General features: G+C 41.2%; 1 protein-coding gene across 1 annotated transcript in view; it reads left to right on the top strand.

Moving 5' to 3' along the window:
- Window positions 1–24,248, top strand: part of dmrt99B (doublesex-Mab related 99B) — a 130,544-nt gene that overhangs the window by 13,105 nt on the left and 93,191 nt on the right. Inside the window, exons 2-3 of the mRNA XM_068227836.1 lie at window positions 17,015–17,192; window positions 23,199–23,323. Of these exons, the coding sequence (XP_068083937.1) occupies window positions 17,015–17,192; window positions 23,199–23,323 (303 nt within the window). The remainder of the gene's footprint in view (window positions 1–17,014; window positions 17,193–23,198; window positions 23,324–24,248) is intronic.

Below are 24,248 nucleotides of genomic sequence, written 5' to 3'. Positions count from 1 at the left end.
AAAATAATTTTAAAAAGAAAAATGAATGTAAATAGAAGTGTAACGATGTATAAAGGTAGGTACTGTATGGACATAAATTTATTAAGAATTTCCACGGATGCCAGAAGCTAGAGATTCTGATACATCTACGATCTCTGGAATAATAGGAAATATCCAAACTCTCCGAGGGAGCTGAGGGACAGAAGGATTCGAAATTCACGCTAACTATTTAGCCGTGGGGCTGGATACCATTAGTACAGACAGTCTATTGTTCTGACTCCTTAGCTGAATGGTCAGCGTTGAGGCTTTCAGTTCGGAGGGACCCGACTTCGATTCCAGGCCGGGTCGGGGATTTTAATCGTGTCTGATTAATCCTTCTGGCTCGGGGACAGGGTGTTTGTGTTTGTCCCAACACTTTCCTCTTCATATTCAGACAACGCACTACACTACCAACCACCACAGAAACACGCAATAGTGATTACATTCCTCCATATAGGGTTGCCGTCAGGAAGGGCATCCAGCCCTAAAACAGCGCCAAATTCAAATGTCCCACACGGTTTGCACCCACGACCCCACCGAAGTGGGAAAAGCAGTAGTGGTAGTAGTACAAGAAGAAGAAGAACTTAGAGGGTTCTGAACAAGTGATACCTACTTATTTATTAACCTGGCAGGCGCCTGCGCAGCCCCGTACTGTAAATTGCCAGTCAATTGTTTTTGCGTATTCTCATCATCTTTCGTGGAAGAAATTTTAGGCATGGTTAACATTCTGGAACGATTACGATTATTATCATCGTCGGCCTACTGTTCCATTGTGTAGTGAGGGTCAACTGAAAGACAGACTCGGACTAAACAAATTGCGTTTGGTTGAGGTTATGGGCGGCAATTTGTGTCCTGTGACAAATAGCGGTTCTTCACTGTCCTCTCTTGAAGAAATTTTAAGTACACGCGATCTTCGAATAACAGAATGAGCCCACTGTTGATACCTCTTCAGAGCTGAACAAGTGATACCTACTTATTTATTAACCTGGCAGGCGCCTGCGCAGCCCCGTACTGTAAATTGCCAGTCAATTGTTTTTGCGTATTCTCATCATCTTTCGTGGAAGAAATTTTAGGCATGGTTAACATTCTGGAACGATTACGATTATTATCATCGTCGGCCTACTGTTCCATTGTGTAGTGAGGGTCAACTGAAAGACAGACTCGGACTAAACAAATTGCGTTTGGTTGAGGTTATGGGCGGCAATTTGTGTCCTGTGACAAATAGCGGTTCTTCACTGTCCTCTCTTGAAGAAATTTTAAGTACACGCGATCTTCGAATAACAGAATGAGCCCACTGTTGATACCTCTTCAGAGCTAAGCAAAGGGGAGAGCATGGAGGGGTATATTGTGAAGTCTGTATTCAGGAGCATGTCTCACGAGACCACGTTTTTCAACAACATAAGTTACGGTATACCTACAAAGGTGGGGAGATGGCCAAATTATTTGCATGCTACCTTTTTGTGCCCCAGATTATGGGTGTTCGTGGATTCGCTTCCAGCCAGGGTTTGCAAAATGTTTTAATATTCTGAAAATGTATGTCCGCCTCTGTGGTGCAGTGGTTAGTGTGATTATCCGCCACCCCCCGGAGGCCCGGGTTCGATTCCCGGCTCTGCCACAAAATTTGAAAAGTGGTACGAGGGCTGGAATGGGGTCCACTCAGCCTCGGGAGGTCAACTGAGTAGATGTGGGTTCGATTCCCACCTCAGCCATCTTGGAAATGGTTTTCCGTGGTTTCCCACTTCTTCTCCAGCCAAATGCCGGGATGGTACCTAACTTAAGGCCACGGCCGCTTCCTTCCCTCTTCCTTGTCTATCCCTTCCAATCATCCCATCCCCCCGCAAGGCCCCTGTTCAGCATAGGAAGTGAGGCCGCCTGGGTGAGGTACTGGTCATCCTCCCCAGTTGTACCCCCGACCCAGAGTCTAAAGCTCCAGGACACTGCCCTTGAGGCGGTAGAGGTGGAATCCCTTGCTGAGTCCGAGGGAAAAGCCAACCCTGGAGTATAAGCAGATTAAAAAAGAAAGAAAAAAGAAAGAATGTTTGATTTGGACAACCGCAAGAAGAGTATAGGCCTACTGCCCCCTGTGTTCTGTTTTGTTTTCCTTTGATGATGGGCCAGCATGGACGAGAAACTGGCATTATGGAAACTATAAGTGATACATTCAATATTGTGATAAGCAATTGAAAGTCTCAGCTAAATATCATAAGAATAATTTTCGCTCGATGATGCAACCTCTCCCCACGGGGGCCTTGTGCTTTGAGCCTTCGTTTACGTGCACTCAGTTGGCTTACACTTCGGAGCGCCGTGGGGAATGAACGCTTACACCGATTTACATGAGTCTCATTTTGTTTGCATACAAACAGGATAGCAAATATACCTAGGAGACGTTATTGCGAATACAGTGACTACGAACATTGAAACTTCAGAACAAAATGGTTGAAAATTTCTCCGCTGAACGTAGAATCATGGGTATATATTTGTGCTTAGAAGGCGAGAGAGCTAGGACAGATTCTTTGGTTGTTTCTCTCTTAGCAGCCTTTTGCGATAAGCAGGGAAGACAGATTCTTTGGTTGTTTCTCTCTTAGCAGCCTTTTGCGATAAGCAGGGAAGACAGAGTCTTTGGTTGTTTCCCTCTTAGCAGCCTTTTGCGATAAGCAGGGAGGACAGATTCTTTGGTTGTTCCCTCTTAGCAGCCTCTTGCGATAAGCACGGAGGACAGATTCTTTGGTTGTTTCCCTCTTAGCAGCCTCTTGCGATAAGCAGGGAAGACAGAGTCTTTGGTTGTTTCTCTCTTAGCAGCCTCTTGCGATAAGCAGGGAGGACAGATTCTTTGGTTGTTTCTCTCTTAGCAGCCTCTTGCGATAAGCAGGGAAGACAGAGTCTTTGGTTGTTTCTCTCTTAGCAGCCTCTTGCGATAAGCAGGGAAGACAGAGTCTTTAGTTGTTTCTCTCTTAGCAGCCTCTTGCGATAAGCAGGGAGGACAGATTCTTTGGTTGTTTCTCTCTTAGCAGCCTCTTGCGATAAGCAGGGAGGACAGATTATTTGGTTGTTTCTCTCTTAGCAGCCTCTTGCGATAAGCAGGTAGGACAGATTCCTTGGTTGTTTCTCTCTTAGCAGCCTCTTGCGATAAGCAGGGAGGACAGATTCCTTGGTTGTTTCTCTCTTAGCAGCCTCTTGCGATAAGCAGGGAGGACAGATTCTTTGGTTGTTTCTCTCTTAGCAGCCTCTTGCGATAAGCAGGGGGGACAGATTTGACTCCATCCTCACGAGAGATAGAGAATTCCGTTCAATCGAAAGAAAGGTTACAGTAGACTATCCACAAAAGAATGGTAGTCTAAAGGAGCGTCCACGCGAAGATGTTTTCGTTAACTTTGTTAATAAACACTGTTAATGAACAATGTTGATAAACAAAATGTTTTTAACTTTTGTGAATGAAACTCTTCATTAAAAATTTCGTGTTTTCGTTAACATTTCCGTTCGCACATATGCAACGACGCAACTAAAGCACGCAGATTCGTAGCGCGGGATGCGGTGATTTCTAATTTCTTGTAAAAATTGACTATCAAATCACAAGTGAAATTTCGAATATAGCCTACAGTACCTTTAATTCTGTATGGTATTCTTTTATCTGTGTTCTAATGTAGTTTCATTTCCAATTTCGCTTAGTCCTTAGGACTAAGATTCTGTACTACGCTCAACTGAGTGTACCTTCTTCTTCTTCTTCTTCTTCTTGTTCTTCTTCTTTCCAGCTTTGCTCCTCGCTGAATGACCTAACCTCTCATAATCTCCTGTATATCATCAAAATAATACTATCCTAACTAGGTAGGTTAAATGAAGATTTTCTTTATTTCGTCCCTTTACCGATTCGTGGATATTGTTGTATAAAGCTTCAAACCACTCAGACGCAGTAACTGAAATTGCTTGTTTTAATACTCTAGACAAATAGGCATATAAGTGAAATGTCACCGTTTGCTAGGAATCTTTAAATCCATAGACTAAAGGAAAAAAATAGCCTGTCATTAGTGGAGTCGGCTTTTCGATAATCTGTATCATTACTTGCAATTTCAAACCCAATTACTGTCAACAAGAACTGAAAGTCATGTGGGGGCATTTTCAACTGAATTTTGAAAGCCTGCTGCATCATGAATTAAAAGTTCTGACATAAAGTGTTCTTTCCAAAGTTAATTCTACTCGCGTTTCCAGTATTTTTGTTTTTTTTGTTTTGCCACACTTCGCGTCTGCCCTTTTCTCTAATAATGTACTCACTAAAATAATGAAAGCTGCAGCTGTAAGTATTTTCTTCCTCCTGACCCTATCAACTGTAACCTCACAAACAGCTATGTTGTTGTGGACACAATGTTGAAGAAGTTTGTTAACAAACGTTTGTTAATATGGTGAGAAATGTTTTCATTAACATTGTTTATTAAATTTGTTTCGTTAATATTGTTTATTAACTTTGGTGTGGACTAACCATAAGGCTCATAAAATGTGAGAAAATTAAAGACATTCTAGACCGCGTAAATACATTATTATTATTATTATTATTATTATTATTATTATTATTATTATTATTATTATTATTATTATTATTATTAGACTATTATTATTATTATTATTATTATTATTATTATTATTATTATTATTATTATTATTATTGTTATTATTATTATTATTATTGTCCGGATCCATGGCTTAATGGTTAGCGTGCTGGCCTTTGGTCACAGGGGCTCCGGGTTAGATTCCCGACAGGGTCGGAAATTTTAACCATCATTGGTTAATTTTGCTGGCACGGGAGTGGGTGTAAACCTACGCGGTGTCTTCATCATCATTTCATCCTCATCACTACGCGCAGGTCGCCTACGGGAGTCAAATCGAAAGACCTGTACCTGGCGAGCCAAACGTGTACCCGGACACTCCCGGCACTAAAAGCCGTACGCCATTTCATTATTATTATTATTATTATTATTATTATTATTATTATTATTATTATTATTATTATTATTGAGCCCTGTGATGTACAGGCAGAATGCATGTCTCTTATTCCAAGGACCTGGGTTCGTTTATCGGCCATTTCAAGGATTTTAATTTCGGACTGATAGGTAGAACGGCGTTCACCTGATACGAGATTTCCTCAAGCTATTAGTTGGAGGAAGAAAGCGCACAGTGAGAAGATGACGCTACATACACGAACGCTGGTTGCTATGGTTACAATATTGATGATGTTAATTCCAGATAGCCTACTCGCAGCCAAAGGAACTTGCCCGTGTTAAAAGCGTTTTATTTACAAGATGCTTTACGTCGCACCGACACTGATACAGTAGGTCTTATGGCGACGACGGGACGGAAAAGGGGTAGGAGTGGGAAGTAATCGACCGTAGCCTTTATTAAGGTACATCCCCAGCATTTGCCTGGTGTGAAAATGGGAAACCACGGAAAACCATCGTCAGGGCTGTCGACAGAGGGGTTCGAACCCAGTATATCCCGAATGCAAGCGGGCAGCTACGTGATACAAACCCCGCAGCCACTCGCTCAGCGCCGTAACACTCCCTTCTGTACAGATACAGTAGGTAGAAACTGCGCCGTATTTTAAAAGAGTTTCCACTGTCTTCGACTGACGTTTTGGTTGTGTCTTGATCGTGAACAGTCCACATTGCGAACAAGAGATTAGTGTTGACGTGAGATACAAAAAACAGATACAGTTTTCAAAACAGTCTCATATGTCATTTTTGTTCTAGTAGGCCTATTATTTACATTAACTGGTACATTGGGATGTTTTAGATAACCTAACCATATTTTTAAATAATGTTTCTTACTGAAAATGTTTAATAATTTAGTTGGAGGTAATCTTACCATTTAGAAGATTATCTTTTTTATTGTATAACATAACTAGAGGGGTAGTTGTTTGTGGTGTATTAGTGAGAGTTGTATTATTACTATTATTATTATTATTATTATTATTATTATTATCATTAATATTAATATTAATATTAATATTATTATTATTATTATTATTATTATTATTATTATTATTATTATTATTTCTTTTTTGCTAGTGGCTTTACGTCGCACCGACACAGATAGGTCTTATGGCGACGATGGGATAGGAAAGGCCTAGGAGTAGGAAGGGAGCGGCCGTGGACTTAATTAAGGTACAGCCCCGGCATTTGCCTGGTGTGAAAATGGGAAACCACGGAAAACCGTCTTCAGGGCTGCCGACAGTGGGATTCAAACCCACTATCTCCCGGATGCAAGCTCACAGCCGCGCGTCCCTAACCGCACGGCCAACTCGCCCGGTATTATTATTATTATTATTATTATTATTATTATTATTATTATGCCAATGTCTTGTTTGCATCAACAAGACATTAGCCTTTAGAATATTGATTATTATTATTATTATTATTATTATTATTATTATTATTATTATTATTATTATTATTATTATTATTATTATTATTATTATTCAAAATAATACATAAGAAGTGAAATAGTCAGTTTATTTGGAAATAAGTGGGTTTTTTCTTACAAGCTTTTAACTTTATTTGTGTAATACCCAGTATTCCAATTGTGTGTACCAGAACTTGGTGTACCAACTGAGGTTTAATTTTTCTGCAGCCCGTCAAATTAGAATTTTGTTCATATCCAAGTCAACATTTCTAGTAAAGCGGGTTGGGCAACTTGATATTTCCCACTTGTTCGCAACCCTGGACTGTTCGCAATCAGGATGACACCGACATTTCGTCTAGGTCACAGCAAAGCCCCCTTATACACGGTAACGTCACCGAAAGCAATCAAGTCTTCGTGATCTCCGTATATTAGTTGAGTATCATAATATTATAGGCCTATACTGTATATCTGTGTAAGAACGCGAGCTAATTTCTTCGCGAAAAATACTTAGCCTACTGTAATTGAATCTCTACGCTGTTTTCTTTTTCTTTTTTTTTTTGCTATTTGCTTTATGTCGCACCGACACAGATAGGTCTTATGGCGACGATGGGATGGGAAATGCCTAGGAAGTGGAAGGATGCGGCCGTGGACTTAATTAAGGTACAGCCCCGGCATTTGCCTGGTGTGAAAATGGGAAACCACGGAAAACCATCTTCAGGGCTGCCGACAGTGGGGCTCGAACCCACGATCTTCCGATTACTGGATACTGGCCGCACTTAAGCGACTGCAGCTATCGAGCTCGGTTCTCTACGCTCTTGTAGTCTAATCTAGTACAGACACTCGCATAGAACAGTCGATGTGAACTTGCTCTCTCCTCTTCTAAACAGACAAACGTAAGTTATTTATGCCTTTTATCTTTTCCGCGTAGCGGAGTATGTATTTTAATTTTATATTCTCTCTTGGCAACTGTTTTTGTAACAACCTTCTACGAACTTGTAAAAAATGATCAGTTGTTGTCATTTAGCCCTATCCTATTTTTAAGGTTCACTTTCGAGAACGTATTCATTTCCTAATAAAGTCCACATTATTATTATTATTATTATTATTATTATTATTATTATTATTATTATTATTATTATTATTATTATTATTCAGGACCCGCAGTGGAGTGGTAGCGTGCTTGCCTCTTACTTGGAGGCCTCGGTTTCTATTGCCAGCTAGGCCAGGGATTTTTACCTGGACCTGAGGACTGGTTCGAGGTCCACTCAGCCTACGTTATTACAGTTGAGGAGCTATCTGACGGTATTGTTGTTTTCTTAAAAATGCTATTTATTCGGGGCGTCGACCTAAGAAGATCTTCTGCCACTACTTTGCACCATATGTTATGAATCTACGTGTATTTGGAAATGGCGGAAGTGTAAAGTGTTGAATGTGTACGGAACTACACGAGGGCACAGAGGTCGTTACAAATAAGGATTGTGCCGGCGTTAATAAATTGACAGAGTCTTGCAGACTGAATGGCATAAGAGTCCATAGACCTAATGAAGATAGAATATATGTATACATGTATGTAATTTAGCGTATCATTTTCAGTGCCGGGAGTGTCCGAGGACATAATCGACTGAGTATTTCCATTTGACACCCGGGGGCAGCCTGAGCTTCTGATTTGGCAGCTGAAAACATAAATAATAATAATAATAATAATAATAATAATAATAATAATAATAATAATAATAATAATAATTGGTCCGCCTCTGTGGTGTAGTGGTTAGCGTGATTAGCTGCCACCCCCGGAGGCCCGGATTCGATTCCCGGCTCTGCCACGAAATTTGAAAAGTGGTACGAGGGCTGGAACGGGGTCCACTCAGCCTCGGGAGGTCAACTGAGTAGAGGTGGGTTCGATTCCCACCTCAGCCATCCTCGAAGTGGTTTTCCGTGGTTTCCCACTTCTCCTCCAGGCGAATGCCGGGATGGTACCTAACTTCAGGCCACGGCCGCTTCCTTCCCTCTTCCTTGCCTATCCCTTCCAATCTTCCCATCCCTCCACAAGGCCCCTGTTCAGCATAGCAGGTGAGGCCGCCTGGGCGAGGTACTGGTCATACTCCCCAGTTGTATCCCCCGACCAAGAGTCTGAAGCTCCAGGACACTGCCCTTGAGGCGGTAGAGGTGGGATCCCTCGCTAAGTCCGAGGGAAAAACCGAACCTGGAGGGTAAACAGATGATGATGATGATGATAATAATAATAATTTGTGAATAAGCCGATTTAGGACTACTCAAGGTACTCAGAGGCGTTTGTTTTCCATCCCTCCTGCTCATCTTTTGCTTTGGTCTACTGTCCTCTCTTTGGTCCAAGTTGTTCCTGTCCTGTTCTTTGGTTTCTCCTCTTGGTCAACTTACCATTTGTGAATTTTGGATCTCCCTGTTTTGGATGTCTTATGCTTATTATTCTTTCTTCGTCATCCCCAATAAAAGAGCGCGTTTGAACTTGTTAGGCTGGTTGGACTTCTTATTCTTCTTCTTCTTATCATTATTATCCTTGTCCTACTCCAAAAATTTCTTCATGAAGTTGCTATGTTTTTATTGCGTTCTACTGTCCACTGTTTTCCAGTGGTCATTTTTTTTAGCTTTCTCCACGAATGTGTCTTTTGCAACCAGAGTTCCAAATGCGTTACGATTTCTGATGGTATCGTCTGTTGCGTTCATTTTTTGTAGATCTTGCTTAATTTCTTCTAACCATTTGATCTTGACCTTCTTAGAATTTATTATTATTATTATTATTATTATTATTATTATTATTATTATTATTATTATTACATACATACATTTTCATTATAGACTGTTATGCCTTTCAGCGTTCAGTCTGCAAGCCTCTGTGAATTTACTAAACGTCGCCACAATCCTCGATTTGCAACTAGAGTTGTGGCCTCATTTAGTTCTATAACTCTTATATTTAAATCGTTAGAAACTGCGTCTAACCATCGTCGCCTTGGTCTACCTCTCTGCTCTCACTTCATCATTCCACCAAGATGTTCGCCTTTTCCCATCTTTACACACAGTTGTTCCTAGGCATTCCCTTGCTGTTTCTACTACAGCATCCCTGTATGCCACCTATTCACTTTTTATATGCTGAACCTGCTTACTCTCTACTGTTCGAAACTTCTCACTAATCATATCCATGTAATTCGGTCTAATTTATTCGTCCTGGAGATTTTCCACCCTTATTCGTTTGCAGACAGATTTCACTTTCTCTGCCCCAGGCCTAAATATACTTAGTTCACTACAGATCAGATAGTGGTCTGTATCATTGAACAATCCCAGGAAAACTCGTACATTCCTAACAGATTTCCTGAATTCGAAGTCGGTTAAGATATAGTCTATTATGGATCTGGTACCCCTAGCCTCCCATGTGTAGCGGTGAATAGCCTTATGCTCCTAAAGCCATACTAGCACAGAAGTCCAGCAAACGCTTCCCATTCCCATTAGCTTCCATATCTTCCCCACTTTTACCAATCACCCTTTCGTATCCTTCAGTTCTATTCCCAAACTCTCGCATTGAAATCGCCCATTAGCACTATTCTATCCTCGCTGTTGACCCTGACCACGATGTCTCTCAATGCTCCATAAAACTTGTTAACTTCATCCTCATCTTCACCCTCACATGGTGAATACACGGAGACAATTCTAGTCCTAATTCCTCCAACTGACAAATCTACCCACATCATTCGCTCATTTACGTGCCTAACAGAAACTATGTTGCGTGCAATGGTATTCCTGATAAGGAGCCCTACCCCAGACTCTGCCCCTTCCCTTTCTAACATCCGCCAAGTACACATTTTAATCTCCTATCTCTTCCTCGTTATCTCCGCTTACCCGAATATCACTTACTCCTAGCACATCCAGATGCATAATCTTTGCAGACTCAGCCAGTTTTACTTTCTTTCTTCCATACGCCCCATTAATATTGATAGCTCCCCATCGAGTACCATTTCGTTCGCCAAGTTGTTTCCAAGGAGTCTCTCGCCTGTCAAATGGGAGTGGGACTCGGCTACTCCCATAGGTCCGAGGCTTGCTTAAAATGTTCTGAGCTCGGTAAATTCATGAAGCAGGATGCTACCCTACCTGCACATAGTCCAAGTGAGGATCTCTCCTCTAACGGGTTACGGACCACTGGTGAATTGTATAGTCCTAGCCGCCTGAGCACAAGGAGGGCCAGGACTCAGAGGATGACCGAGATGCCCACTCCCATTCCATAGCAACTGGTATCCCGACTCTCAGGACCACTTACTAGGCCACTCAGCCGTTGCCCATGGTTGACGATGTAGGACGTGACTACAGTAACCCACACCATGAACCATTTATTATTATTATTATTATTATTATTATTATTATTATTATTATTATTATTATTATTATTATTATTATTATTATTATTATTATTGTTACCGTATTTTTGTGGTAGGTAGAGGTGAAAGAAGGTGCGGGGGTGAACGGGTCTCAAACTACGAAATTAAAGTTAATGTAAAATTTAACAAGGTTATATTCTCTTTTCAAAATCAAGAAATAACAAGCATGGAAGGTACAGAGTAGCAAGGCAACAAAAGAGCAACAACAGTACTTACAGGCTTTGGGCTTCGAGCCCCGAACTCACAATTCTTGAGCAGTTAGCCCAAGCTTACATGTACATAAGGTTTAACAAAGGGGCAGAAAACCCCAATCATACCCAGGAGCACTTACTCCAAATTACACAGTAAGACCTCCTAGAGGCACGCAGAAACAAATTTCAAAAGAGCGATCCGCTCTCAAAGTTTTAAGCCTATCAAAAGGCCACACCTAACTCGACCTTCAAGCTGTCCTCTAAGGACGTAAACACAGGGGTAAAATACCCAACCTACTGAGGCCTATGAAGCGAGAAAAGGATAATTACATGGCCTCTAAAATACCAATGTGAGAGGAGGCGAACTGCACTCCTAATACATTTTGGTTTAAAACCTAATCTGGCTCTAGGCCACAAATGCAAGGGCTAATCCCATACTAACGAGGTGACTTTAGAAAAAAAAACAATTTACATTACGTTAAAGAAGAATTGGTTGAGAAAAAGTAAGTTCACCTCAAAACAATATGAGTGGGAGCTCGAGAGGGTTAAGCACTCTCTATCCCAATATGTAGCTTAAAAGATAATAGATACTAAGAGTCTTTACATTTTAGGGAAAAGTTACATGGTGGAAAAGCTTCGGACCCGCCCCGAGAGTTAAACTGCTGAGCTAACAAGAAAAGAAGTTATTATACGGCCATTACCTGGTTGTTGAACTGCTGTCCGAAGAAAGAGGCGCTTCCCGCACCCTGCTATGTACTTTACACACTGAAAGATGGTACAGAAGTGGCGTGGAGACCCGAAAATCAGCAGTTTATATACTCTCGCGGAAAGTTCGAGGCGTTTCAGGAAAGAAAACACCCGCCCACAATCATTTATTGGTTAGGGTTAAGCAGCATATCCAATTTGAAGAAGAAACACCTTATTGGTCATAAATTAATTAAAGAAATTCGGGATTGGCTAAATTCAAAACAAGGGGAAAGAAAGGGGGATACAGCCAACTTAAACAATACCAGAAAGAAATTTAACAAGGAACAAACTTTTGAAATAAAAATTTCTCCAAAAAAAACAGTTCTTTCACCTTGCACTAGGGTGCACTATAGTAGTTCTTCAGTAGTGTCCTCTAGAAGAGAAAGTTCACACTTCTTACTACAAGCAAAACAAAAATACGTCGAAAACGACCCAGTTCAGAAACTTCAAAATTTCCAAGTAGTGACATCTTCTGGTTAACTTGAAAATTAATACATTAGATAAAGTTCGGACTTCCTCCAGCAGAGGATTTTCAACTGGCGCAAAGTTTGAATTAGCGGCGTGGAGGTGTACCGCCCGGTACAATTATTATTATAATTATTATTAGTTAATGTATACCTAAAGGACACGTCATCTCATGCACACATTTTAAACTTAATATTTCGTGGAGTTTGAATTGTTTTTTGTCACTGATCTACACCACTTACTTCAGCTGCTCATACAATGTCGGGGAACTATAGGGCATCGTAACAGTCATCACCAGAGGGGAGACAGTCCCTCGGTGATCAGCAAAGTGAGGGGAAAATTTAAGTTGCCCTCTTCCCCTTACAAATAACTCTTACAACATAGAGAAGTATTAATTAGAGAGTAAATGAACAGGCGTGCCTTATGAATTTTAACGTTCTCTTATCTCAAGTTAACATCTTAAAAGGTTCTCAAAATTATACAGCCTCAAAATACATAGCAATGGGTATTTATGACTTAAATACACTATGCTCTAGGAGTACGTAAGAAGTCAAATAATAGCCTAATAATGTATTTTTTTACGCCCCACTAAGTACTTTTTGACGGTTTTCGTATACGCCGAGGTGATGGATTTTGTCCAGCAGGAGTTCCTTTATGTGCCAGTAAATCTACCGACACGAGGCTTACGTATTTGAGCACATTCAAATACCACCGGACTGAGCCACGATCGAACCTGCCAAGTTGGGGTCGGAAGGCCAGCGCCTCAACCGTCTGAGCCACTCAGCCCGGCATGACATGCAAACACACGTTCCTACAGTACGGTACGGTAAGGTTCATTTTCCTTCCCACATTCGCAAATGAACACAATTAGAATTGTTCTGATGGATTGCATGTCCATGTGGGGCTGAAAGGCGTGACCAGTCTTGGAAGAAGGTTTTGTTTGTTAAGCGGCGATATATTGCGTTCCAAGTGTAGCTTACATGAGTGTTAAGGTTCATTGTTTAACAGAGTATTTGCTGTACTCTGTATCCTCAGAAATATGTTAACATGACACAGAAACTCAAACGATTAACACTAAATGAAAAGTTTGAAATCATTAATTTGTACAAAAAGAGTAACAGGTTTACCTCCAATAAATACAGTAGAGACAATATGCAACGCTCTGCGAGATATCGAGGGACAGCGATTAGAGCTCTATCTAGCGGAGTGACCTGAGAGTTGCTGATTCTGTCATAAGAGCACGTGTATTTGTTTGTGGAAGTTTTTGGGGTTATTTATGCGTTTGCATTAAGTTGACATAAGTACATAGTAGCGTGGGTCATTCCTTTATATCTCCTGTCAATATGAGTGTAAAGATATGTGCTGCGTTTGGCACCAATAACTATGAAGTGCAGAAGGATTCGCGGTCTTTCTTCCGTTTCCCTCTTGAGAAGAAAATGTAAGTAAATACTGTGTTTTCATATATATTCTTCCAGTTACAAAGATATTTTTATAGAAGGCCTACTTCCCAAACTTCTGACCTACGCGACCCATATTTTAACTGGCTGAAAATATAATAAGCTTTTCTATTGTATTAGTGCAGCAGTTAACCTTCAATACCGATGTGTTGTTGTAGGTGTGATCTGTGGGTTTTGATTTAATTCAGGAAAGTGCATAGGTCTATGCATATGTGTGTGGCTGGTTGTGTTCCAAGTTACCCCATTTGGAATGCCGTAAAGCGCTGTCAAGCACTGACGAAAATATGGGTGATATAAGAAATGTGATAATGATGATGATGCAATTTTGCTTTACCCTAATGTACTGTAATGGCAAGTATTGCTTATAGGGAAATTTTGAATGTTTTTGCGGCTACATTTATAGATTTTCTTTCTGTTAGTAGCCTTCAAGTTAAAAGGAAAATTGTTCAGCTCTTAAATGTAAATTCATTGAATCATGTGTGTAAGGAATGTGCCGATATTTTTATTGACAAGTGTCCTAATGTGATGATACAATGCTTTTAAATGAGAAAAATGACAAATCTAGCCGTGAAAGTTCAGGCAGGTATGTTAAAGCTAAAAAAGTAATGCATAAATGAAAGATCAAGCCCTTTCACAGCAGTCCATTACTCATCTTGATTATATGTCTAATTTCAGTCTTTAAATAATAACCTGTTAAATAATTCTTCATTCATGTATCCAGAATTGCTTTAGCAACTTTGAAGTTAATATTTTAGTAACACATTTTCTACACCTAATTTATTTATCCATTTCCGTATATAAATTTCCATTGATATTTGAATTTAGCGCGAATTTTCAGGTCACGCCACTTTCGAATTGTCTCCCATTTTAACAAGGCTAAATCCGGAAGTGTCGTGTATTGTCTCTACTGTATTTGCCTCCAAACATCTGGATTCATCCTAGTTAAACTTTTACAGTATCTTTAGAAGGAAGTGGTGAAAGAAATGTTCTCTACATTTAAAATACAGTACCGGTCAAACGTTTAGGACCACATTGAAAAATCATGAAGTTCCATCTAGAACCTACAATTTTGCTACTAGACGTCTGTATCTTTTTTCCCGAGCTCTTGCATCTAGTATGATATTCATCGCCTGATTTCAGTGATTTACGCCAAGTATTGTATAAGTTATACCATTTTAAATGTTATAAGGTCACATCAGAAAGTCAACATTTTTGGAAATATTATGTACTGTATCCTCTAATTGGTTTCAAGTATCACCACCAAGATTCTTGTAGAGACTTAGCAATAGTTAGGGGTCATTTTAGTATAAATATGAAAATTCCGAAAATATGCGGCACCCATTTTTGTGGATTTATTTTTTTCTCAAACCAGTGCTAAAATAGTCAATTTTTCCTTGTTCTTATCATAGGTCTCAGTGTGAGCTATCGGCATCAGAAATGTGTTCTTGGATGCCATCCACAGAGTGGAAATGAAACTATCAGGGCAGATAAGTTTGACGCCGATAACTCACACTGAGACCTTGGGCCATACATGAAAAAGGCAAAGAAAAATCAACAATTTTGGCCCTGGTTCAAAAAAAATAAAAGACGAAAAAACCCGGTGCCGCACATTTTCGGAATTTTTATATTTATACTAAAATGGCCCCCACCTATTCATAAGTCTACAGAAAAATCTTGTTGGTGATACTTTCAACCAATTAGAGTATTCAGTACAATTATATTACCAAAATTTTTGATTTTTTGTTGTGACCTTCCAAGAGTTAAAAATCCATTACTTCTACAGTAGGCTACTTGGACTAACTCAATGAAATCAGGCGGTATATATCCTATTAGATGTGAGATATCAGAAAGAAAATTACAGAGGTCTAGTGGCACAATTTTAGGTTCTAGATGACATTTCGTGATTTCTTTATGTGGTCCTAACATTTGACCAGTACTGTATATGTTCACAAAATTAAACTGTTTAGCCATTTACTTTGTACATATTGTGCACTGTTAAAAGTATAGACTGCATTGTTCTTGCAAAAGATCGTGTAATAACATTTTGTTGTGGAAAATTTGTTCTAATGGCATTCTAAGCTTTTTCGGAATAGTGGACACTTCTTAATAACGGACATTTTTACGTCCTGCACCGTTGTCAATCATATGGAAGTTTCATTTCACTAATATGTTGTTACGAATAAAACAGTGTCTGTTTTCTTACTCTAATTTATTTTAGGATGACTCAATAAATGCACATACACACACATTTCTATTCAACCATGAACGGCCTATTTACAAGTCTCTCACAGCAGGACTCCAGGTGGACAGTCTTTACATGAAGGAAGCTCTAATCCTATTTGACAAGCCTTTCACTTGTGTTCACCAGCCCATCCACTCCACACAAAAACTGCGTACGGACAGGTTTGAACACACGATGATTGTTCCTTGGTTCGACTCCAGAGACAGTCCAGTAATCCACACAGTCACATGCAGTGAACGCTGACTCACGCTGGTCCTCAGTTCACAGAACTGCACAAGCACACAGTACACAAGAACCACGTTTATCCGGATTAAGTGGGACCGGAACTGATCATGATGATCGAAAATCCGGATAATCCGGAAAAACTAAAAAATAAATGCAGTACACGTTATATAATATATTAACATAAGTTGTACAGAATACTTTTTTTCAATTGTACAAAATAATATAAAAGAACACTTTTCTTACATTTACAGCTCTGTTTTATGCACTAAAATAATGTGTGAGCTTTTTCTGTTTTACATTTGTATAGCGTTTGCGCGCAGCATGATCACGAAGACGTTTTACTAACATCAGTTCTGTCGGTGTGATTTCAGTCTGGGATTCTAAATAGGCCATCAGTTTGTCCAGCTGCATTGCTGCATCTCCGTCAGTCATTGTTTCTTCTGATGGAACGCCTGTTTCATTTTCGAATTCACCATTACTCTCGTCATTACCTGCCGAGGAACAAGAGGCAATAATTTATTCATCTGTCATTATGCCGTAGCCTGAATTAGTCGTTTTTCAACCAGTCATTTACGTCGTTCACATCTACGTCCAAGCATCCGGGAATGAGTGCAAATGTGCCAAGGAACTTAGAAGAGTCCACGGTTTTCCATTCTCATTTCCCGGCGAATGTCGGGACGGTACCTTTGATAGACCGCGACCGACTTGCTTCCAATTCCTGTCCTTAACTATCCATGGTCGAAAAGACATTAAAGAAGAATAGACCCCGTAAAAGAAATACTGTACAAGTAGAAATACATTTTTATTATTTTCGATCCGGATAAACCGGAGATCCGGATTAATGAGGGTCGGATAAACGAGGTTGTTGTGTACTTTCAGGTAGCACGCAATCTTCCGTTCTGTACGCCGTCTCCAGACCAGCTACTCAACAACCGCGACTCCTCGTTCAAACCTCGGTGGAACACAAGCGACAGCCAACATCTCTGTCGCCCTCATCTCCAACAGACTGTCTCACACCGACTCCACCACGGAGTCCAACTCTGACTGACTTTCCGCGGTTAGCCTACCTTTTTAACATTAAACACAGGGTGCGAAATCAAAAAAAATATTGGGGGGAGGGGGGAGACGGATCATAAGGTTTAACTACTAGTGTTTATTTCAAGCAGTACCCGTCCGGGGAGCGGGTATATAATTCCCTTGTAAGTAAATTACCCCCTCCTCCTTAAAAATGCAAATTTAAAATGTTTTTGTTTGAATTCTGTTGTTATAATAAGAATGATGGTCAATGGAAAATTATTCCAGGGTTTCAGATAGACTTGCCAGAATGAAACATGAGCAATAGGCTGCATGTGCGGAGTTGCCCCCACTACGTTGTTTTATTGCTCAAGGTCTAGCATTCATTCTATTATTTCTATCTTATATGTATTATTGTTGTTGTTGTTTTTATGAAAATATGCACAGTAAAAAAAACACTGATTTCAGTAATACATGTGTTACATTTTCCTCCTTTTATAATGAAAGAATCCCGCCTGGGCAATTTTAGTTGGGGGGGAGAGGGGAGGAACTTTGAGATAAAATCATCGGAGGAGGTAAACCCTCCTCCCCTTCCCCCTCCCTCCTTCCCCCTCCCCCTCCCCCCGGTGATTTCGCACCATGAAAACACAATGTGTACGTACGATTTTAAAAATTGAGAAATTCACTGTCAATACAAGGTTTCATATTTTGCATTATGAGAAAGAGGAAGTGGTCTTGTGTGCAGTCAAACAGGTGGTATAGTGATCAATGTGAACCGCAAATTTCACAAACACAGTCGCTAAATACCTGGTGAAAACCTTTCTTATTAGACTACTTATACGGTAATGAAAGCCGTGGACTGATCCCCTCGTAATAGGTGACGTAGCTCAAAATTGGCTGATTTCCATTCATCATTGTTCATGGCGCGAGTATTAAAGAATTCTGGGTCTATTTCTGCAGTGTTATGGAGTAGTTCGTCCAGAAACTTTTCGGTGGCTGGGGTTGGTGTCGGAATATAATGTTTTTATAGTCTGGATGATGTGTACCAGAATATTCGTGATGTGGCTGGAGACGGAATATCCCCAGTCGTCTGACTCGCTAACTTCTTCCAGGAAGTACCGAAAGGGGCTATCACGGGGCTGGCACGTAACAATACTACCGAAGAACATGCAGAAAACTTTGAACGTTACTTTCAAAGGGGCAGGAAAATAATTTTGTGAAGTTTTTGATGCATGAAATTTTGGTGCGAGTAAAATTGTGAACATTCAACATGGATTATTAATACCATCGTAAACTATCCTTGATTTCTGTAATGCAGATTGATATCATCATCATCATCCGAAGCGGACTCTTCGTTCGACTGTTCACTCAGGTTACATACTTCAACATCAGTATCATCACATTGTTCGTTATCTGTGTGATCGCTTTGTATCTCTTGTCGTCGATGGATATCAACGCCTAGCCTATATGTCCGGCTCCATGGCTAAATGGTTAGCGTGCTGGCCTTTGGTCACAGGGATCCCGGGCTCAATTCCCGGCAGGGTCGGGAACTTAAACCAAAATTGGTTAATTTCGCTGGCACTGGGGCTGGGTGTGTGTGTGTGTTGTCTTCATCATTTCATCCTTATCACGACGCGCAGATTACCTACGGGCCTCGAATCAAAAAGACCTGTACCTGGCGAGCCGAACATGTCCTCGGACACTCCTGGCACTAAAAGACATCCGCGATTTCGTTTTTTATTTAACGCCTTATAACTTTCATTACCATCCAATTCACTGTCTGCCTCGCTAGAAAATGATTCACTGAGAAAAACACGAAAGTGGTGTGTGTCTTTCGCATCCATTTCATCAAAACAAGTTTAAAAAAGCTTGGAATAAGTAATGTACGTCAACGCGCAGGTCGCTATGGGTCGTGTGACACACATACTGTACTGCTGTCTTCGACAATTGTTGGGCTGCAACTGAGTGGTGACTGTTGTGTTATGAAAGAGCTGGAATGGGACTTACGAAGATCTGGGAGGCGGGCTGATCTCTCGCTAATTTACTCATGGAGACGGAGCTAACTGAACTATAATATGAGCTTGTAGGTCACTCTCGCGATTAACCACAGCGGCCGTTCCAGGGTTAATATCGCGATCATAATCACAAGCCTACTTGGCTATCTAATCCCATTCCAAAGTAAATGTATTGTAAAAACGTTAAGAGAAGCTGGTTGGATCCTAAAATATTAGGTTTTCTTTACATTCTTGACCTTACTCTTATAACTCCTTTACCTTTTGATTAATAAAACAAATAATGTAGCCTAAATTTCAATTTAAATAAATCACCACTGATCTGCATTAGGGCAGCCGCCCAGGTGACAGTTTCCCTACAAGCTTTTTTACCTAGTATTTTCTTAAATGATTTCAAAGACGTTGGAAAATGTATCAAATGTCTGCCTTGATAAATTAATCCAATCCTTAACTTCTCTTCCAGTAAGCGGGTATTTGCCCCAATTCGCCCCCCCCCTCCCTATGGCACTACAGCCCTTGAAGGACCTTGGCCTACAAAGTGACCGCTGCTCATCCTGAAGGCCTGCAGATTGCGAGGTGTTGTGTGATCAGCACAACGAATCCTCTTGGCCGTTATTTTGGGCTTTCTAGACCGGGGCCGCTAACTCACCATCAGATAGCTCCTCAAATCTAATCACGTAGGCTGAGTGGACCTCGAACCAGCCCTCAGGTCCACGTAAAAGTCCCTGACCTGGCCGGGAATCGAACCCGGGGCCTCCTGGTAAGAGGCAGGCACGCTACCCCTACACCGCGGGGCCGGCAGTATTTGCTCCAGATGGTCCTCCTGAATTCCAGATTATGATCTATTTTTAAAATCTCCACTCAACCTTATTCATCTTGTAATATCATTCCGCGTCATCTCTCTACCGACAACTCGGAACACCGCTTAGTCGATCAGCTCGTTTCCTTACTTACAGTTTTTTTCAGCTCAAAGTCTGCTACATTTTCGTAACACTAGGCTACTCTTTTGTCGGAAATCTCAGAAAAAATCGTGCTGCTTTCCTTTGGATCTTTTCCAATTCGCGAATCAAGTAGCCTAATACAGGTTAGTGCCCCATATACTGCACTAACTGGGGTCTTATCAGTGGCACACACCCTCTCATTTTCTTACTTTCTTACGTACTTAGTTGATCTTCTTCTACACGAAAGTGTAGAAGTTTCCCAGAGAGCTTTCCGCTCAGTTCTGTCCCGAACTCGATTCCTGACACTACACCAGTCTCCGTCCCTTTCTTTCAGACTGCTTCTGATCTAGGCTAGGCCTATCTTCACCGGGCGAGTTGGCCGTGCGGTAAGGGGCGTGCAGCTGTGAGCTTGCATCCGGGAGATAGTGGGTTCGAACCCCATTGTCGGCAGCCCTGAAGATGTTTTCCGTGGTTTCCCATTTTCACACCAGACAAATGCTGGGGATGTACCTCAATTAAGGCCATGGCCGCATCCTTCCTAATCCTAGGCCTTTCCTATCCCATCATCGCCATAAGACCTATCTGTGTCGGTGCGACATAGGCCTAAAACAAACAGAAAAGAAAAGCATATTTTCCCAGGTCACTCGTGGTTGTCCGCGGAGTCTTGCACCAAGAGCTCTATGTGGAAGTCAAATATTGCTCCAACATGATGACGTGCTCACACCGCCGAAGTTGAGCTTCGTTTAAACATGGATATGTTTTTGGGCTAGGGTCTATCTGGAATTTCCCCCTGAGGGTGGGGGTGGTAGAATAATACCCACGATATCCCCTGCCTGTCGTAAGAGGTGACTAAAAGGGCCCCAGGAATTCTGAACTTGGGAGCGTCGGTTGGCGATCACGGGGCCCTTAGTTGAGTCCTGGAATTGCTTCCACTTAATTGTGCAGGGTCCTCACTTTCATCTGTCCTATCCGACCTTCATTGGTCAACACTTGTTCTTTTACGACCTTGACGCTATTAGGTTCCCGAGAGCTAGAGAGTCTTTCACTTTCACGCTCTTCGTGGCCCTTGTCTTTCTTTGCCCGATAACTTCATTTTTCGAAGTGTCTAATCCCTTCCATTTTTTCTCTCTGATTAGTGTTATATAGGCTAGAGGATGGTTGCCTAGTTGTACTTCCTCTTAAAACAGTAATCACCACCACCACCACCACCACTATCTGGAATTAGCATCATCAGTTTCCCGACACCATTGTAATCATGGTAACCAGTGTTCGTCATCTATGTACAGTATACTAGGCCAGTAGCGTCATCTATGTACAGTATAGTAGGCCAGTAGCGTCATCTATGTACAGTATACTCGGCCAGTAGCGTCATCTATGTACAGTATACTAGGTCAGTAGCGTCATCTATGTACAGTATACTAGACCAGTAGCGTCATCTATGTACAGTATACTAGGTCAGTAGCGTCATCTATGTACAGTATACTAGGTCAGTAGCGTCATCTATGTACAGTATTCTAGGTCAGTAGCGTCATCTATGTACAGTATACTAGGTCAGTAGCGTCATCTATGTACAGTATACTAGGTCAGTAGCGTCATCTATGTACAGTATACTAGACCAGTAGCGTCATCTGTGTACAGTATACTAGGTCAGTAGCGTCATCTATGTACAGTATACTAGATCAGTAGCGTCATCTATGTACAGTATACTAGGTCAGTAGCGTCATCTATGTACAGTATACTAGATCAGTAGCGTCATCTATGTACAGTATACTAGGTCAGTAGCGTCATCTATGTACAGTATACTAGGTCAGTAGCGTCATCTATGTACAGTATACTAGATCAGTAGCGTCATCTATGTACAGTATACTAGGTCAGTAGCGTCATCTATGTACAGTATACTAGGTCAGTAGCGTCATCTATGTACAGTATACTAGGTCAGTAGCGTCATCTATGTACAGTATACTAGGTTAGTAGCGTCATCTATGTACAGTATACTAGGTCAGTAGCGTCATCTATGTACAGTATACTAGGTCAGTAGCGTCATCTATGTACAGTATACTAGGTCAGTAGCGTCATCTATGTACAGTATACTAGGTCAGTAGCGTCATCTATGTACAGTATACTAGGTCAGTAGCGTCATCTATGTACAGTATACTAGGTCAGTAGCGTCATCTATGTACAGTATACTAGGTCAGTAGCGTCATCTATGTACAGTATACTAGGTCAGTAGCGTCATCTATGTACAGTATACTAGGTCAGTAGCGTCATCTATGTACAGTATACTAGGTCAGTAGCGTCATCTATGTACAGTATACTAGGTCAGTAGCGTCATCTATGTACAGTATACTAGGTCAGTAGCGTCATCTATGTACAGTATACTAGGTCAGTAGCGTCATCTGTGTACAGTATACTAGGTCAGTAGCGTCATCTATGTACAGTATACTAGATCAGTAGCGTCATCTATGTACAGTATACTAGGTCAGTAGCGTCATCTATGTACAGTATACTAGGCCAGTAGCGTCATCTATGTACAGTATACTAGGTCAGTAGCGTCATCTATGTACAGTATACTAGGTCAGTAGCGTCATCTATGTACAGTATACTAGGCCAGTAGCGTCATCTATGTACAGTATACTAGGTCAGTAGCGTCATCTATGTACAGTATACTAGGTCAGTAGCGTCATCTATGTACAGTATACTAGGCCAGTAGCGTCATCTATGTACAGTATACTAGGTCAGTAGCGTCATCTATGTACAGTATACTAGACCAGTAGCGTCATCTATGTACAGTATACTAGGTCAGTAGCGTCATCTATGTACAGTATACTAGGTCAGTAGCGTCATCTATGTACAGTATACTAGGCCAGTAGCGTCATCTATGTACAGTATACTAGGTCAGTAGCGTCATCTATGTACAGTATACTAGGTCAGTAGCGTCATCTATGTACAGTATACTAGGTCAGTAGCGTCATCTATGTACAGTATACTAGGTCAGTAGCGTCATGTGTGTACAGTATACTAGGCCAGTAGCGTCATCTATGCTTGGCTATAAGAACGAAAACTCTTTGTTACATGTTGTTTATGTGTTGATATCAGAACGCAAGATCTTAGTTCGCTTCCAGACGATAACGAGTTGCTTCTCGCTAAGCAAGAAACACTCTCTAGTGTGGACGGAGGAACAGTAAGTTACCTCGCACCGGGCATGACGCAGAAACTGATCAGTTTGTGTAGGACGAACACGCCGGAGAAGTTTTGCTTCCAAGTACAGTATCTACTTCGGTGAACCGCGTACGCACACGCCGTTTATGATGGCTACGAGTGAAATTTGTAGACGAGACAGAAGCGGAGCAAAGCCCAGGCATGTACTCTACATGGCCTATGCCGAGTATGCGTATCCGTTTGACTGAAGATTTCTTCACCACGTTCACACCTACCGGTGATCCAACAAATCTTACCCGCGCCCACGTAGAAGACAAGAAGTTTATGGAAGGCTGTATCGAGCGGAATCTCTCGTTCCTCAAATCGATTCCCAACTCGGTACAATAGCCTACCGGATGCAGAAGAAGGACATGTTTGGTATGATCCCTCAGCTAGGTAAACCCACTGTATTATTAAGTTTGTGCATAGAATTGCGAGTATGAACTTGCTCTTTCGTATTCTAAGCACGTCACCCCGACCCCCCCCCCCCCCCCAAAGAAAAAACGATTGAATGCTTTCCCGTGTAGCGTAGAAATTGTACGAGTGCGAAGATTGTTTTAATGTTTACGGAGACGCTATTTTGCCGGAATTTTTTCCCGTAGAAGTTCGTTTACGTGTCGGTAAATCTATCAACATGAACACCTTCATATACCACTGGTATGAGCTGGGATCGAACCCGCTAATTTGGACTGAGAAGGCCAGCGCTTCTACCTTCTGACCGACTTAGCCCGGCCAGTTGCGGCAGAACATAGACACGTGCTATAAATGGAATATAACCTACGCGGCTGAGGGATTTTTACCATCTTTTTAATTGCAAAAAATGTTTCTTAGAACAAGGAATGCTCTAAACTTCCTTCCTCCATTAACTCATCAAGACGAGATGGAGGGAATGACGTTTCCAGTAATTATTAGAAGTTTCCAGCAATATTCCGTTAAAATTCGACCTAT

This window comes from Anabrus simplex, chromosome 5 (assembly GCF_040414725.1).
Source record: "Anabrus simplex isolate iqAnaSimp1 chromosome 5, ASM4041472v1, whole genome shotgun sequence".
NCBI classification, from domain to species: Eukaryota; Metazoa; Arthropoda; class Insecta; order Orthoptera; family Tettigoniidae; genus Anabrus; species Anabrus simplex.
The sequence above is the reverse complement of the archived record's forward strand: the minus strand, read 5'-3'. Positions and strand labels throughout refer to the sequence as shown.